The following is a 17,980-nucleotide window of genomic DNA, read 5'->3' as shown; positions in this document are numbered from 1 at the left end:
ACAATACATTTATTAATCAGTGTTAATATTAGTGAATAAAAAGACAATCGTTCAGTGTTTGTTCATGTTTTTGTTGCTGTTACATGACGTAGAGGTGTCTGGCTAGGGGGGAGACTTGGGCTGATGACATCATCGTTTCAGACAATATACGGATTAGCCGTCCAGACGAAAACGCAAAGACGCCGTTTTCAAATTTATCCACTGTGGGACCCGGTTTAAAAAAATAGCGGTTTCACCTAGCGAAAACGCCGGATCCGTGTGGACGAAACGCCTATCCGATAAAAAACGTAGTTAAGAAAACTAGTCCCATCCAAATAGGGGTTATGATACACTTGACCTGAGATACGTTCACCGATTAAAAAGCGTCACAGCTCTGCTCATATGTGACCCCCCTGAGATCATGTAAACATCCACGGGAATCTTTGAGTTCAGCTTACCCCTCATTTACACTGAACACGTGTGCGGCGCATTACGGCTGCGACACGGCTACCGGAGCTGATTGCGCCCATTCTAGTCAATGCTTGTGTTTACACCGGCCGCGACGCGGCGCATTTCAGAAGCTTCCCAGAAGCGGCTCTCCGCACCGCTTTGCTAAATATAGGCGCCTAGCCTATTTTTGACGGACACGCGTCCAAGTCGCACTGGAAATACAAAATAAAAGTCCCTGTCAATTTCAAAATGAACACCTCGTGCATACTCCCAAACGTATTGCTTGTATATTGGCAATATATCCTTGGTAGGAGACAAGAAATGGACGACGAGAGATTAATTCTGGAATCAGAAAAACACGTCGGACAGGCAAATCACGTGTGCTGAGTCCCAATTCGCATACTATCCGTCCTAAATAGTATGCGAAACTAGAATTAGTACGTCCCAAATCGTAGTATGTTGAAAAGAGTATTCCAAAGATACCCGGATGGTCTACTTTTTCCGGTTAGAATTCGAAGTGCAGATCAATGCACACTCTAAGTGCTAATATTGCCCACAACCCATTGCGTGCGGGAGGGAGGAGCTTTGCGATGGCTTTGCGGTGATGTAAACATGGCAGCCGGATGCAGCAGCGGAAAAAAAAAGATGAAAAAAAAAAGATGGGAATAGTAAATAAAATTTTATTGGACATAAAGAATGAATGAAACTTTAACAGTTGTGGTGTGCGTAACTAGGCAACCACGTTGTAGTTCACGTTGCATGACGCCATCGAAGCATGTCCCAGAACGTGCATACTCTTTTGCTACACTCAAAAGTATGTACTTTTTCCTCACAAAAAAGTACATACTTTTAGGTCGTATTATAAGTAGGCGAATTGGGACTCAGCGGTGGTCTCACGCATCCAGTCGCTCAGCTTCTAATATGCTCCCGGTGTGAGTTGGCACCGCGTGGAGGACGGAATAAAACCTTGTCTCAGCCGTAATGCGTCGCACACGTGTTCAGGGGGGGAAGTCGTGGCCTAATGGTTAGAGAGTCGGACTCCCAATCGAAAGGTTGTGACGGACGGAATTGTGGGTGGGGGGAGTGCATGTACAGTTCTCTCTCCACCTTCAATACCACGACTTAGGTGCCCTTGAGCAAGGCATCGAACCCCCAACTGCTCCCCGGGCGCCGCAGCATAAATGGCTGCCCACTGCTCCGGGTTTGTGCTCACAGTGTATGTGTGTGTGTCCACTGCTCAGAGCACAAATTCTGAGTATGGGTCACCATACTTAGCTGAATGTCACTTTACTTCACTTCACTTCACTTCAGTGTAAATGAGGGGTTAGGACCCATATAAGGAAATTCCGCTCCATCTAACCTCACACAGACCCCAAAAAAACTTTCCGAAACTTGTGACAAACTGGAAGGAGTATTTTTGGAACAAAAATATTTCTTCAAACGTACAACTTAATTTTTGAAACTTTGTCCATGTTTAGCATGGGAATCCAACTCTTTAACAATGTAAAAAACTCAGTATGCATGAAATAGCATTTCACCCCCCCTTTAATAACGTTCAAATCTTTTCAAGAACTTAAGTTTCCCAAAACATCGTAATTTAACGTGATTCGTATGGTTGCAGTGGAAAAAAGACAGTCTGAAATGGGTTCTCTCTTAAAGTTAGGACTGATTAACAATTTCACATTAGGTTTATTCGATTTAATGATATGGCGAAACGCAGCTCAAGCTGTTTAATGGCAGGTTCCATCCAGCGTGACAGCATGGGACGTGCGTTATACAGATATTTAGGCCCCGTCCACACGGAGATGGAGCTTACCCCAATCCGATCTTTTTTTTCCTCGTCTCAAGAAATATCCGCGTCCACACGAAACCGCAAAATGATGTAGTATACATGCCAGACCAGTATGTGGCGCTGTAATTCTGCCACAGAGATACACTAAAAACAGAGAAGAAGACTTGGACTATGCTCATAAACCTTGCGCGTGGTACACAAACGAACATGGAACAATACATTTATTAATCAGTGTTAATATTAGTGAATAAAAAGACAATCGTTCAGTGTTTGTTCATGTTTTTGTTGCTGTTACGTGACGTAGAGGTGTCTGGCTAGGGGGGAGACTTGGGCTGATGACGTCATCGTTTCAGAAAATATACGGATTAGCCGTCCAGACGAAAACGCAAAGACGCCGTTTTCAAATTTATCCACTCTGGGACCCGGTTTCAAAAAATAGCGGTTTCACCTTGCGAAAACGCCGGATCCGTGTGGACGAAACGCCTATCCGATAAAAAACGTAGTTAAGAAAACTAGTCCCATCCAAATAGGGGTTATGATACACTTGACCTGAGATACGTTCACCGATTAAAAAGCGTCACAGCTCTGCTCATATGTGGCCCCCCTGAGATCATGTAAACATCCACGGGAATCTTTGAGTTCAGCTTACCCCTCATTTACACTGAACACGTGTGCGGCGCATTGCGGCTGCGACACGGCTACCGGAGCTGATTGCGCCCATTCTAGTCAATGCTTGTGTTTACACCGGCCGCGACGCGGCGCATTTCAGAAGCTTCCCAGAAGCGGCTCTCCGCACCGCTTTGCTAAATATAGGCGCCTAGCCTATTTTTGACGGACACGCGTCCAAGTCGCACTGGAAATACAAAATAAAAGTCCCTGTCAATTTCAAAATGAACACCTCGTGCATACTCCCAAACGTATTGCTTGTATATTGGCAATATATCCTTGGTAGGAGACAAGAAATGGACGACGAGAGATTAATTCTGGAATCAGAAAAACACGTCGGACAGGCAAATCACGTGTGCTGAGTCCCAATTCGCATACTATCCGTCCTAAATAGTATGCGAAACTAGAATTAGTACGTCCCAAATCGTAGTATGTTGAAAAGAGTATTCCAAAGATACCCGGATGGTCTACTTTTTCCGGTTAGAATTCGAAGTGCAGATCAATGCACACTCTAAGTGCTAATATTGCCCACAACCCATTGCGTGCGGGAGGGAGGAGCTTTGCGATGGCTTTGCGGTGATGTAAACATGGCAGCCGGATGCAGCAGCGGAAAAAAATAGATGAAAAAAAAAGATGGGAATAGTAAATAAAATTTTATTGGACATAAAGAATGAATGAAACTTTAACAGTTGTGGTGTGCGTAACTAGGCAACCACGTTGTAGTTCACGTTGCATGACGCCATCGAAGCATGTCCCAGAACGTGCATACTCTTTTGCTACACTCAAAAGTATGTACTTTTTCCTCACAAAAAAGTACATACTTTTAGGTCGTATTATAAGTAGGCGAATTGGGACTCAGCGGTGGTCTCACGCATCCAGTCGCTCAGCTTCTAATATGCTCCCGGTGTGAGTTGGCACCGCGTGGAGGACGGAATAAAACCTTGTCTCAGCCGTAATGCGTCGCACACGTGTTCAGGGGGGGAAGTCGTGGCCTAATGGTTAGAGAGTCGGACTCCCAATCGAAAGGTTGTGACGGACGGAATTGTGGGTGGGGGGAGTGCATGTACAGTTCTCTCTCCACCTTCAATACCACGACTTAGGTGCCCTTGAGCAAGGCATCGAACCCCCAACTGCTCCCCGGGCGCCGCAGCATAAATGGCTGCCCACTGCTCCGGGTTTGTGCTCACAGTGTATGTGTGTGTGTCCACTGCTCAGAGCACAAATTCTGAGTATGGGTCACCATACTTAGCTGAATGTCACTTTACTTCACTTCACTTCACTTCAGTGTAAATGAGGGGTTAGGACCCATATAAGGAAATTCCGCTCCATCTAACCTCACACAGACCCCAAAAAAACTTTCCGAAACTTGTGACAAACTGGAAGGAGTATTTTTGGAACAAAAATATTTCTTCAAACGTACAACTTAATTTTTGAAACTTTGTCCATGTTTAGCATGGGAATCCAACTCTTTAACAATGTAAAAAACTCAGTATGCATGAAATAGCATTTCACCCCCCTTTAATAACGTTCAAATCTTTTCAAGAACTTAAGTTTCCCAAAACATCGTAATTTAACGTGATTCGTATGGTTGCAGTGGAAAAAAGACAGTCTGAAATGGGTTCTCTCTTAAAGTTAGGACTGATTAACAATTTCACATTAGGTTTATTCGATTTAATGATATGGCGAAACGCAGCTCAAGCTGTTTAATGGCAGGTTCCATCCAGCGTGACAGCATGGGACGTGCGTTATACAGATATTTAGGCCCCGTCCACACGGAGATGGAGCTTACCCCAATCCGATCTTTTTTTTCCTCGTCTCAAGAAATATCCGCGTCCACACGAAACCGCAAAATGATGTAGTATACATGCCAGACCAGTATGTGGCGCTGTAATTCTGCCACAGAGATACACTAAAGACAGAGAAGAAGACTTGGACTATGCTCATAAACCTTGCGCGTGGTACACAAACGAACATGGAACAATACATTTATTAATCAGTGTTAATATTAGTGAATAAAAAGACAATCGTTCAGTGTTTGTTCATGTTTTTGTTGCTGTTACGTGACGTAGAGGTGTCTGGCTAGGGGGGAGACTTGGGCTGATGACGTCATCGTTTCAGAAAATATACGGATTAGCCATCCAGACGAAAACGCAAAGACGCCGTTTTCAAATTTATCCACTCTGGGACCCGGTTTCAAAAAATAGCGGTTTCACCTTGCGAAAACGCCGGATCCGTGTGGACGAAACGCCTATCCGATAAAAAACGTAGTTAAGAAAACTAGTCCCATCCAAATAGGGGTTATGATACACTTGACCTGAGATACGTTCACCGATTAAAAAGCGTCACAGCTCTGCTCATATGTGGCCCCCCTGAGATCATGTAAACATCCACGGGAATCTTTGAGTTCAGCTTACCCCTCATTTACACTGAACACGTGTGCGGCGCATTACGGCTGCGACACGGCTACCGGAGCTGATTGCGCCCATTCTAGTCAATGCTTGTGTTTACACCGGCCGCGACGCGGCGCATTTCAGAAGCTTCCCAGAAGCGGCTCTCCGCACCGCTTTGCTAAATATAGGCGCCTAGTCTATTTTTGACGGACACGCGTCCAAGTCGCACTGGAAATACAAAATAAAAGTCCCTGTCAATTTCAAAATGAACACCTCGTGCATACTCCCAAACGTATTGCTTGTATATTGGCAATATATCCTTGGTAGGAGACAAGAAATGGACGACGAGAGATTAATTCTGGAATCAGAAAAACACGTCGGACAGGCAAATCACGTGTGCTGAGTCCCAATTCGCATACTATCCGTCCTAAATAGTATGCGAAACTAGAATTAGTACGTCCCAAATCGTAGTATGTTGAAAAGAGTATTCCAAAGATACCCGGATGGTCTACTTTTTCCGGTTAGAATTCGAAGTGCAGATCAATGCACACTCTAAGTGCTAATATTGCCCACAACCCATTGCGTGCGGGAGGGAGGAGCTTTGCGATGGCTTTGCAGTGATGTAAACATGGCAGCCGGATGCAGCAGCGGAAAAAAAAGATGAAAAAAAAAAGATGGGAATAGTAAATAAAATTTTATTGGACATAAAGAATGAATGAAACTTTAACAGTTGTGGTGTGCGTAACTAGGCAACCACGTTGTAGTTCACGTTGCATGACGCCATCGAAGCATGTCCCAGAACGTGCATACTCTTTTGCTACACACTCAAAAGTATGTACTTTTTCCTCACAAAAAAGTACATACTTTTAGGTCGTAGTATAAGTAGGCGAATTGGGACTCAGCAGTGGTCTCACGCATCCAGTCGCTCAGCTTCTAATATGCTCCCGGTGTGAGTTGGCACCGCGTGGAGGACGGAATAAAACCTTGTCGCAGCCGTAATGCACCGCACACGTGTTCAGTGTAAATGAGGGGTAATAGTAGATGCCTGTGTGCGCTCGTGCAGGGGTCAACACTTTGTCCGGTTGAACGCTCCCTTGTAAGATTTCCAGAGGCTTTGCCAATACTGATTTGTTTTGACCGTTTCCTCAAAACCGGATATAACACATAAAACTAAAATAAAAAATTATATATATATATATATATATATATATATATATATGTATGTATTTATACTTATATATATATATATATATATATATATATATATATATATATATATATATATATATATATATATATATATATAAAATCCTAATTTTAGATGAAAATCTCAGATGGCATTTAGAGGCTTTTGCATCTGAACTCTTCATATATATATATATATATATATTGCATCTGAACTCTTCATATATATATATATATATATATATATATATATATATATATATATATATATATATATATATATGAAGAGTTCAGATGCAAAAGCCTTTTAAATGCCATCTGAGATTTTCATCTAAAATTAGGATTTTTTTTTTCAGGCTCCTATATTTATGTTCCGTTATTTCACTTTAATAGCCTGGAAAAGGACCTGCACATTGCCATTAAAGTAAAATGACTCAATCTAATCATAGGAGCTTGATAAAAATCCAAATCTTTGATGAAAATTTCAGATGGCACTTCGAGACTTTTGCATCTGAACTCTTCATGTATGTGTATATATATATATATATATATATATATATATATATATATATATATATATATATATACACACACACACAACACACATATATGTAGACACACAAAGAGAGAGAAAGATAAAGTGTAAAGTCTGATGTCCAACCTTTTTCAGAAAAAATCACTTATTCTCCAAAAAAAAAAAAAAAAAAAAAAAAGATATTTTGGACAAAGAAGCGTGTTCTTTGCTGAACCATAACGAAATCAAGATTCACTTTGAGTTATCCATATTATTAATATTATTCAAACAATTACATCATAAATTTCATATTATTAAATATTTAGCATTATACAGGACTATAGTGTGCACTATAGTATACACTGAGCAGATCGACTGTCCTCAAGAAAGCTGTTGTGTTTTTAAATAAAACCTTATTTAACAAAACGTTCATACAATAATTAAATTGTTAAATGATTGTTTTGTTACTAATTGAGTAAAAGTATTGCTTAATGGTAAATTCAGATCAATATTTCCTTAAAATATTATTATTCTGTACCGAAAATGAAGTAATTTTTAAATTAAGTTATAATAATAATAATAATAATAATAATAAACGTTTTGTATGTGTATATGATACTTTGTAGAATATCTTCAGCTCTTTCAGTTCCACAAGACAATTTTTTTAAAGTAAATCCACGTATTGGCTTCTTGCATTAGATGATTATATTAAAACATGTTTAACTGAAATTGTCTCACAATATTATGTTATGGTATAAAAATGAAAGCCTTCGAATTATAAAATAGATTGGTTTCGTGTATTATAGCTTTAAATGGTCAGCCTCTCTCCGGGAATAAATAAATCATCAAGAATGCACTAAAATTTAAATAATATCATTATAGTTCGCAATGATTTCATTCGGGCTTATGGATTATGAATTGTGGTCTATGTGTCTTTAAAGCAGAAATTCAGTCAATCCGATCTCATGAAAGTGCATATCAATAGAACGTGTTTGTTTCGATTTGGCGTTCTATTTAGATGCAGGAATTGACTTTGGCATATGATAGCCTACGCTATGGGGTAGATACGTATATATGCGAAAAATGCGTAGCCTATCATATGCACGCCAACAAATTGCGTATTCACGTCAAAGTCAATTTCTGCTATCAATAGGACGAATTTCTGTTTGCATTTGACGTACTATATATATATACACACATCGTCATAGGATTCAGTCTTTAAAAATGAAATCCACAAAACAAACAATATAACGTGTAATTATAAAGTAATAATTTGAACAGGTATTGCAAAATTCAACCCATTATTATTTATTTAAATTTTCAATAGAACTGAAGTATTACATCAACTAATATTTAAAGTGGAACGGAAAAATACTAAAATATATTTCCTACACCATGTAAAGTTTATACAGTGTTTGAGGAATAAGACGTGTCAATATAGATGTACAACTAAATAAAAAAATCGAAATAACTAACAGTGCTTATATTTAACCTTCGTTACATTGGGCAAATATTGCCAAATTAGCAATATGTGGCTATAATTGTAGCCTAACATTAAACATTTCAAAAGAATAAATAAGTTTAAAAGTGCCTTCATTTCGCGTTCTGACTGTTTTCACCATTTAAAGCGAAATGAAAATTATTGTGGACAAGCGTTCATACAAGTGTCAACCGCCAGCAGAGTTAGCACCGAGCTGTTGGAAACGGAATGTAGCCTACTTGCTTTTATTATGTCCCCAGCCTTATTCGCAGAGACCTGAAGCTGTTGGATTTTCCATTTTCAAATCTCTAGAAGTAGCCAATCGGACTTTTTTAATAGCTCCTCTATTGAGTTTGTAGTTTACTGCCAATTCCTTTCCATAGCAAAGTTTTGATTATTAATAAACGCTAATTCTTAATTCCATGTCCCTTTCCAAAAGAACCATTTAAAATCCACTCAAAGTCTCATTTAGGTCTATTTACGCTGTTGCTCGTCGTTGAAGGAAGCCTAGTTGCATGCAACAATGCTGTCACATCACACAGGGTTTGATGTCTTGATAGGAGACCTGCTGATGGTGGTAGAACGAGCTACTACTCCCTGGTGAATGCATCGATGAAGAGGTCATGGCGTTAAAGGAGAAGACAAACTCTTTCCTGTCACACATGCTGGGAGATTGGGAATGATAGCGTTGTATACCTGCGGGGACACAAAATAAAGCGTTTATTATTATTATTATTATTATCATCATCATTATTAGGCTGTTATTATTATAGTAACGAATAAGAACTTGTTTCGGAGATAAACATTCGCCTGTGACATTCAGTCGTTCATTAAAAGGGTAAATATTCCTGATAAATTGATAAAATCTAATCGTAAAACACTAAATAAATAAATAATAATAATAATATAGGCATATTCACCTAATCATTATCAAAATATTAGTATTTTAATTAATTATTTTTTTAAATAGTTTTTGTTGGCATTAATTTTTTGTATTATTACTTTTTTTTTTTTTTTTTCCGTGGTGTGCTTTTAGAGAGCTGGAAGTCTGGGTGGAATAATTTTTAAACGACTGTTCTCACAGACACACATAGCTTTCTTAAGTGGAGATAAAATAAAATCTCTTCTAATTTTGTAGGTGCATAATGATATCAATATGTGAGCTAGAAACTCCTTGTAGATTTGTACATGCAAAATCCCCGTTACATTTTCAAGAAAACAAATCCACGGATAAACTATTTATTATTCATTCTAAGAGAAAATTATCACACTTTGCATTACTGTGTCAGTGTTAAGTGTATTCAATTTACTTAACACTGTAGTCACCAGTTTCTCTACAAAAAATAAATAAACAAATAAATAAAAAAACATTAATTAAAATGTAACTAACACAACTGAAGGGAAAGATATAAATGTGTGTCGTTATGTGGCATCATTTTAGCTGGCCTGTTATTAGTTTCAAATGTGTTATTAAAGAAAAATCAGTTATACCTTATAAAACAAAGACGAAATAAAATATTTCTGTTGAAAACATTTACCTTGAAGTTCGGTGGTTCCGTGGCCATTCTGGTGCAGGTAGGACTGTTCCATTGAGTGTATGGGTAAACTGGGCTGCAGCGAATTGGTTCCAGGGTTGCACGGAGAGAGCGGCTGCTGTTTGATGTAAGACGCCCCGTTGTTTAGGGAGCCCGTGGGCGCTGGAGGCCAGGCCGAGGCTGTGCTAGAATACACGGCATGCGGCTCCATCACTCCCCCGCTGGTTAGAAGCGGCGATGCAGAGTTGTCGTGGTGGGGGTATTCACTCCCCGAGGATCCTGTGCAACTGCCCATGTATGAATGTCCACTATTCGTTGATAAATGTGACATAGAGTGTCCTGCCAAGCCCATTGCTTCCATATTGCTGGCCAAATGTCCATTCATCATCCCAATCCCACTCTCCAAAGGTAAACTGTTTGGAGGACAAGACATGCCCCCGCCGCCCGATTGAAAATTATAAGACTCAGGTATGTGATTGAATCCCAGCCCGTTCATCATGCTGTACATAGAAGGTTTGAGCGCCTGACATTTACGCCTGAATCCCCGCGGCCTCCTGCGAAAAGATCCCTCCTCGAACATGAACTCACTGGCCGGGTCGATGGTCCAGTAGTGACCCTTCCCGGGTCTACCCAGACCTTTGGGCAGCTTGATAAAGCACTCGTTCAGAGACAGATTGTGACGCACCGAGTTTTTCCAGCCTTGATACGAGCCTCTGAAAAACGGGAAGCGGCTCTGAAGGAACTGGTAAATTTCGCTTAGAGTCAGTCGTTTGGTTTGAGAATTCTGGATGGCCATGACAATGAGAGCGATGTAAGAGTACGGGGGCTTTTCAGGACGACGGATTCCAGCGTTCGTCTTTTTTGTTTTGGTGCTGGAGGAAGAAGACGAGGTCTCCATCACAGGCGTCTGTCCGTGTGGTTTCTCCGACATCGGGCTACTGTGAGGAGGGGTCTGCACGGAGGGTTGCTGAACTTCAGCAGTCATTCTTCACGCACCCGAGTAAAAATCAACGATCAAAAATAAGATTTTACGATGCTTATATTAATAACCAGTTGTAATGCGGGAATGACCTATCTTTCTCTCTGGTAATGCGTAATTGAGTACTCCACCTATGACAGTACTACGAACCATAAAACTGAATACTGTTGGGAAAAGAAGATTCTTTCGGCTTCAGATCTTGTCCTCTTGTACTTCCTTCAGGCGTTGAGCTTTTACTTATCGGTTTTCATCGGCCCCTCTCAGGCTCTTGAGCATGAGCAAGTCAGAGTCGCTTTGGGGCCGCCCAGTGTCCCTCCCACTGTGTCAGCTCTGCTGAGGTGAGCTTCACAGATATCTGCAAACTGTACAACTATTAAATAACGCGCAATTTAGGTTGTATTTATTGTAAATAAAATAGCATATTCAGTGCACATAGCATAGATTTTTTTTTTTTTTTTTTTTTTGCACAATACAAAATTAATTTAAACTAATAATAAATATAACTTTAGATCATGACATTGCTGTATGAATTTTTTTTAGGCTTTTTGCTAATATCAAGGGGAAATAAATGATTAATCCATTAATTTCATGTCCTACTTTAAATACGTTGTACTTTAAAACATTCTGACATTAATAAAACGGTCCGATTTTAAGGAAGTTTAGAAGCTACAAAGTCGCGTTATGTAGTGTAAGAAATTATCCTTTATTTTTTATATATAAATTACACATTTTAAAAAAGCCCATAATAGGTTGAAATATTTTCAGATATAAACGGACATAGACAGGATGTTTATATTGCAGAATGAAAACACTTTCTCTGAGCTTAAAAAAAAAGATTCCTGAGCTTTGTAAGAATGGATATTTTGGGTAACATAATTTTAACGGAAAGTGGTTTAAAGACTGCAACATTTATCTGTATCGCTTCATCAATGTAAGTTCACACGACATGTCTCAACTGACATACTGCACCTCCTGGTTTTTTGCTTTACTGAAGTCAAATCAGATGGCTGACACCAATTTGCCTAATTGTGAACTTTATGGACAAGATGGTAAAATAAATGTGCCAATGTAGATGTGTATCAGAATGCTGCGGAAATGTTTTCTTTCTTTTTTTATTCCTCTCTCTTTCTGTCTTTCTTTCTATCTTTAAATACTCATTATTTGCTCTCTCTCGGATTTAACAGAAGTTTTAGTCTAATTTAGTAACCGAGAATGTGTATATATTTTTATCTGTGCAGCAATCATGCCACAAGGTGCACATAGACTTTTATTTTTTACAAGATACATATACATTAATTAATTAATAGCGAATTCACATTGAGACATTTCTTTTGAGACGTGCTGCTTACATAGTTTCAAATGCTACATAGATGTTTTAAATGTTACTGACTAATTGAACAAAGACTAAATTAGAAGTTTTTAACTCAACACACACACAAGTGTGTGTCCGTTTGAGTGGCACAAGAAATGTCAACATTCAGGAATATATCTCCGTTATCAGCTAACACCCTGAAGCTTTAGAACATGGGTTTGCTCAGTTCAGGAATGCACAATGATAGAGGTATTCTGTTTTTAAGGCTCGAAAAGAGCCCCAAACATTTATCAGCACCAGGGACCACCAAACATGCGCTCACCCTCTGCCTTTAATTAGGGTTGATGAGTTCATTTGTGAAGGCCTTTAGTCTGAACACCTCTTTATTGCTGTCCCATATTCACTCTCACATAAACTATTAAAAAAAAAAACAATATCCGGGATCTTCAAATGCATATAATGCGACTTCGATTTGCGACCTAAAGTATGAAAAAACTCTTTAACTCGGGATGTGCAAACAAATAACATTTGGTTTTCTGCTCGCTCGCTTCAGACAACCGAGTTGAAAAATAAATAGGTAAATAAACAAATAAACTGTTGAAAGCCTGATTTAAGAAAATTGCATAATAATAATAATAATAATAATAATAATAATAATAATAGACTGATTTGTAGTCTTAGTCAATGTTCAGATTTTCCAAAACGTCTTCCAATAAAATATTTAACATTGTGCCCTCGACCTATCAGAAAGAGGAAGCAACATTGTTGAACTAGATCAGTACACATACAAAATATCACTTGACTGCCAGTATATGACGGCTATTTTCTTTTACGGTCTGGAACCATAGAGCTAATTCTGGAGTAGTATGTTGAACTCTGAATGTTCACTTAAAGGCTGGACGTGAATTGTTTGAAAGGAAGCATGACAGACGGGATCAGTCGAGGGTTGGCTGTTTGTAGGTTTACAAGCACGACATCTCAATTTTGCACTTATACCGCGCTGTAGTTATTGGAAGTAATACTGTAATCATTTGAGCTGTCCCAGTGGGCAATTGATGTCAAATAGACATCAAATTGACGTCAAACATAGTCATCAAAGAACTGGTCAAAAATGCAAATCAAATCGATGTCAAAACTTGACATTAAATTGCCGTCAATTTTTGACATTCATTTGATTTGCATTTTTTTAAAACATTGATGTCCTATTCTAGACCACAAGAATAATGACAAAACAGTATTAAATGCAAGACGTGTTTTATTAAATTCAGAATTTTGTAAATTTTTCTTAAATGAACATGTAGTTGTAATACCGTATACACTTGGTATTACAATTTCATTTAGCTGACACTTTTATCCAAAGCGACTTACAATTGTTATATATATGTCAGAGGTCACACGCCTCTGGAGCATCTAGGGGTTAAGTGTCTTGCTCAGGGACACATTGGTGTGTCACAGTGGATTCGAACCCGGGTCTCTCACACCAAAGGCATGTGTCTTATCCACTGCACCAACACTTACTTAATGTGTGGTTACAGCAAAAATGCTGCATAATTTTTTTTATTTGTAATTAAGCAAATCAATATATTTTTGGTAAAATATAATATATTCACCTCTTTCATTGTCAGTAATTTATGCCTACATTTTATAAATAGTTTTTTGTTGTTGTTGTTTATATTTTTTTAACCACAGAAGTCCCAGAAGTTACAAGTCATGCAAAAATCAAACAACATATGACATGCCGAATGGATGCATTTTGAAGGAAAAAAAAATTATTTGATGACTATGTTTGATGTCAATTTGATGTCTATTTGATATCAATTTTCCGCTGGGTTGATATCAATGTGATGTCAATATGACATCAACTGAACGCCTATAACACGATGTTGATTTGATGTCAACTCAATGTCAAACATGTTGGCCCATATACTTACATAATCAATTTCAGTATGGGATGAACCTAATATTTTCACCAATTAACCACAGGAAGGACTTGATGTATAATCTGACATTGAAATTATGTTTTGCAGCATCTTGATCAAATTTTGTCTAATATTTGACGTCAAATTGACATCAAGGTGCCCACTGGGGTGTAGAGCAACTCTCATCAATCTGCGTATAAATAACACGACTTTACACTTTCTAGTTGCGTGTAATGCATACGTCAAATGCCAATTTTTCGTGCATATGATACGCCAATCCTTCACATTAATTTCGGTGGAGAGCAGATGCGTCCAAATAACAAGCATCATCTTCAGCGCCAGTGACGTCACCGGCGAGGCTCGTCCAGTTCACCTGATGCGCGTACATCTTCAAACAGGCAAGGAAGGGTAACGATCTTTCTTTTTGTAATGATATCACTTGGTTAACCGTATTGTTTTTAATATTCAGTATTTCTGCAATACGTATGGGTTCATGTGTTTAAAGGGCAGCGTATGCTCAAATTATGGGACAGTGGGCTGCTCAGCTAGCCTACCATTGTCATTAGCCTAGCTATCCTCTACTGTACCCCATAGTGCGAACTACGGGGGAGCTAGGGGGAGCTCGGCTCCCCTTAATAAGACATGGGCTCCCCTGAAAACGAGAAATCTGAAATTTTGGGGGGTCTCAAAAAATACTGACAATGTGAATATTTTTAAGTGCAATTTCAGTTTTGTAATGTGATTATGATGGCAAAAATATTATTCATTCATGCATGACGGCGATTAAAACCTAATTAACTTCAATAAAGATTAAAGACGTCACAGCATCAAGGTGTGGGGGTGCTGCGCTGCAAATTCCATGTTAGTATGTCATAGGTTCGTAGAAAAAAATAAACGTTGGAGGCCATTTATCGTGCGCAAAGTCCTTCCATTATGCAGTTATAGCATCATAGCCAGGGCAAAAAGAAAACAAGGTAGTTCAATTAATTTTGGTATTATTAAGAAATTGTGTAGTGATAACGCACGACTGATTCACCTGCTGCAAGCACTGGTAAACCTCAAGCCAAGCCCACTGTGAAAACGCATGAAGCTGAAGAAAAATAATCTCTGGGATCCTAACCCCTCTTGCTTCGAGTCCTCTCTCGCGTTAAACTGGAACAGCCAGCAGTGGAGAGACTGGAAGAGCCAATATACATGGCTGTGTGTTAAGGATGGAAGCTTGGGGTGCATCACTTTGTAACGCGTTGTGTCAGGAGGGGGAAAAAATATGGATAGCTCACAAAGTTATTAGGCCAGACAAAACTCACGGAGGCGATTGACATTTAACAACGACTCGTTTTATTTCTCCAATCGAACTCGGGCAATTGTCTGTCCATGTTCCACCGTCCACAGCGTAACCAAAACAAAACAAACAAGATTAAAACAAAATGATTTCCAAACAGAGATTACCCGCATACATGAGGGATTCGAGTCGCGCGTGTATACATTATTATACAGAGTGCATACCGTTTTACAGGAAGCGCGCAGCTCTTAAAGGGGCCACATTTTTTCCCACTCGTTACAACTTGTAAGGACGCAAAAAGCCTTCTTCTTTCTGAAAAGGTACATGGCACGCACTTGTCTGAGGAGTGGATTAATGATTAATGCTCAGAACCAGTCGCGAAAAATTATATATAAATACAGGGACAGCATTGCACACAAGATGGCCATTGAAGTGGCATTGACTAAGCAAAAGGCGATTCTGGCAAATAAAGTAATTGAGGTGAATTCTAAATTAACGGAGGAGAGCGCAACATCATTCAAGGCTGTCTTCCTGACCTATCAATTTGTGTCGATAAAGTATAATAGTGCATATTGTAGCTGTTATGTATCTTTGTAAGTCATTATATGTCCTTTTTTGAGGCACTCGTGTCGATAATGTATAATAGTGCATACACTTGTAGCTGTTGTAAGTCCTTATTTGAGGCATGCGCATGTGCACGACCTCTAACCCCCCCCCCCCCCCAAAAAAAAGTGGGCTCCCCCAAAGGACACGGTATAGTTCGAACACTGCTGTACCCTCTTGAGACCCTGCGGCCTCATATGAGGACATTATATTTTTTGTGAATTTCTGTACAGAGCACATTCAGGGCTTTTCAGAGATGCCAAATGATTGGATGTTTCACATGACCACTCCCTCTCCTTGGTCATCAAAATGTCTGAAATTAATTTAGTGACACTCTTTTGGAAATATGATAATATTTTGTAGTTATCATTTAAATCTGTCCAATTTTTTAGTTATGTGTCATAAATCAACATCTCAGGAAAATGTTATGGGGTTTCAAATCAAAATATGACTTTCTGTTAGCTACTAAACAGAACATTGATTTCATACATGTCCTCACATGAGGACACCGGGACTAAAATCATGTTTATTACACATTTTTAGAGACATAACGAATGAATAGAGAAAGAAATTATATTTAAATATTCTATGAAATATGATATATTATTATGAAAATCTTGTCAATTATTACTCCCATTATTACACTTCTTTTTTCATTACTTGTTGCCCAAAAAACACATTAATATGCAAATTAGATGTAGTATATAGATACATTGTATATAATGAGAACCAAAAATAATAAGAATTTTACACACATTTTGCAGAAAGAAAAATGAAAAAAAAAAAAAAAAAAAAAAAAACTTAAACATTAAAAATGTATTGGTGATTTTTAAAAAATCAATTGTTTTTACCTATGCATTTTCATTCATGTCTTTTTTTTTTTTTTTTTTTTTCAAGAAATTATAACTTATGAATGAAATGCATGAATGCAGAGCACAAGGCTGCACTGGGAAATCCTGTGTGCGATGCATGACATGCAATGTGCATCTGTGTTTGCAAAGTGAACGAAACTGCTTTGCAGCATTTCACATTATGATAGACCCACTGTCCTCACATGAGGACATCTTTTTCTGCGAAAACTACTACCTGTACAAAAACTAATTTTAGGTATTATACTTATTAGGTCCTACATATCCCAAATAGCAAGAACAATTATAAAATGCACAACAGGCAATCTCTCTGGTCTCAGGAGGGTATATAGACCTGTTGCAGTTTTAAATAAATAATGATGTGACATGGGTCTTCAGCTTTTAGACATGACTGATGCAAGCACAACAAATCAACCAACCCAATATAGCGTGATAATCGTGATTGTGTAAAAACACATTTACCATATTTTTACAATAGTAGCCTAACTGTTGCTCGACCACATCATGTTTAGTCAATACACAGTAACTATAACATATTTACCATGCTTCTCCTACTGTAACCGTAGTTTTACTCTGGTATTTGTATTTACTAATGCACAATAACCACAAGATTTACTATGGGTTTACCACGTTAACCGAAGTTTTACTCTGGTATTTGTAGTTACTAACACACAATAACCACAACATTTACTATGGGTTTACCACGTTAACCAAAGTTTTACTCTGGTATTTGTATTAACTAATGCACAATAACCACAACATTTACTATGGGTTTACCACATTAACCGTAGTTTTACTCTGGTATTTGTAGTTACTAACACACAATAACCACAACACTTACCAGGATTTTACCACAGTAACTGTGTTTTTACTCTACACTATTTGTTAAACACAGTAAGTTTGCCACGCCTTTAATATATTTTTGTGAAGTAATTGTAATTCAGTGTTTTTTCTGTCTTGCAGTTACGTCGGATTACATACTCCACAACAACCTGTAATCAAGCAGCTCTTTAAAGCAAATCAGT

The 17,980-nt window shown here is 38.5% G+C and overlaps 1 protein-coding gene across 1 annotated transcript; it reads right to left on the bottom strand.

Annotated features, from left to right (window-relative positions):
* Positions 1-8,263: 8,263 nt before the first annotated feature.
* On the bottom strand, positions 8,264-11,225 carry foxf1 (forkhead box F1). The gene is made up of 2 exons (XM_052531241.1): positions 9,995-11,225; positions 8,264-9,152 (listed from the first exon to the last, which is right to left on the bottom strand). The coding sequence occupies exons 1-2, from the start codon at positions 10,974-10,976 to the stop codon at positions 8,986-8,988; spliced, it is 1,149 nt and encodes a 382-aa protein (XP_052387201.1). The 5' UTR covers positions 10,977-11,225; the 3' UTR covers positions 8,264-8,985.
* Between the last annotated feature and the right edge of the window lie 6,755 nt (positions 11,226-17,980).

This window comes from Carassius gibelio, chromosome A18 (genome assembly GCF_023724105.1).
Source record: "Carassius gibelio isolate Cgi1373 ecotype wild population from Czech Republic chromosome A18, carGib1.2-hapl.c, whole genome shotgun sequence".
NCBI classification, from domain to species: domain Eukaryota; kingdom Metazoa; phylum Chordata; class Actinopteri; order Cypriniformes; family Cyprinidae; genus Carassius; species Carassius gibelio.
This window is presented reverse-complemented; position numbering and strand designations above follow the sequence as displayed.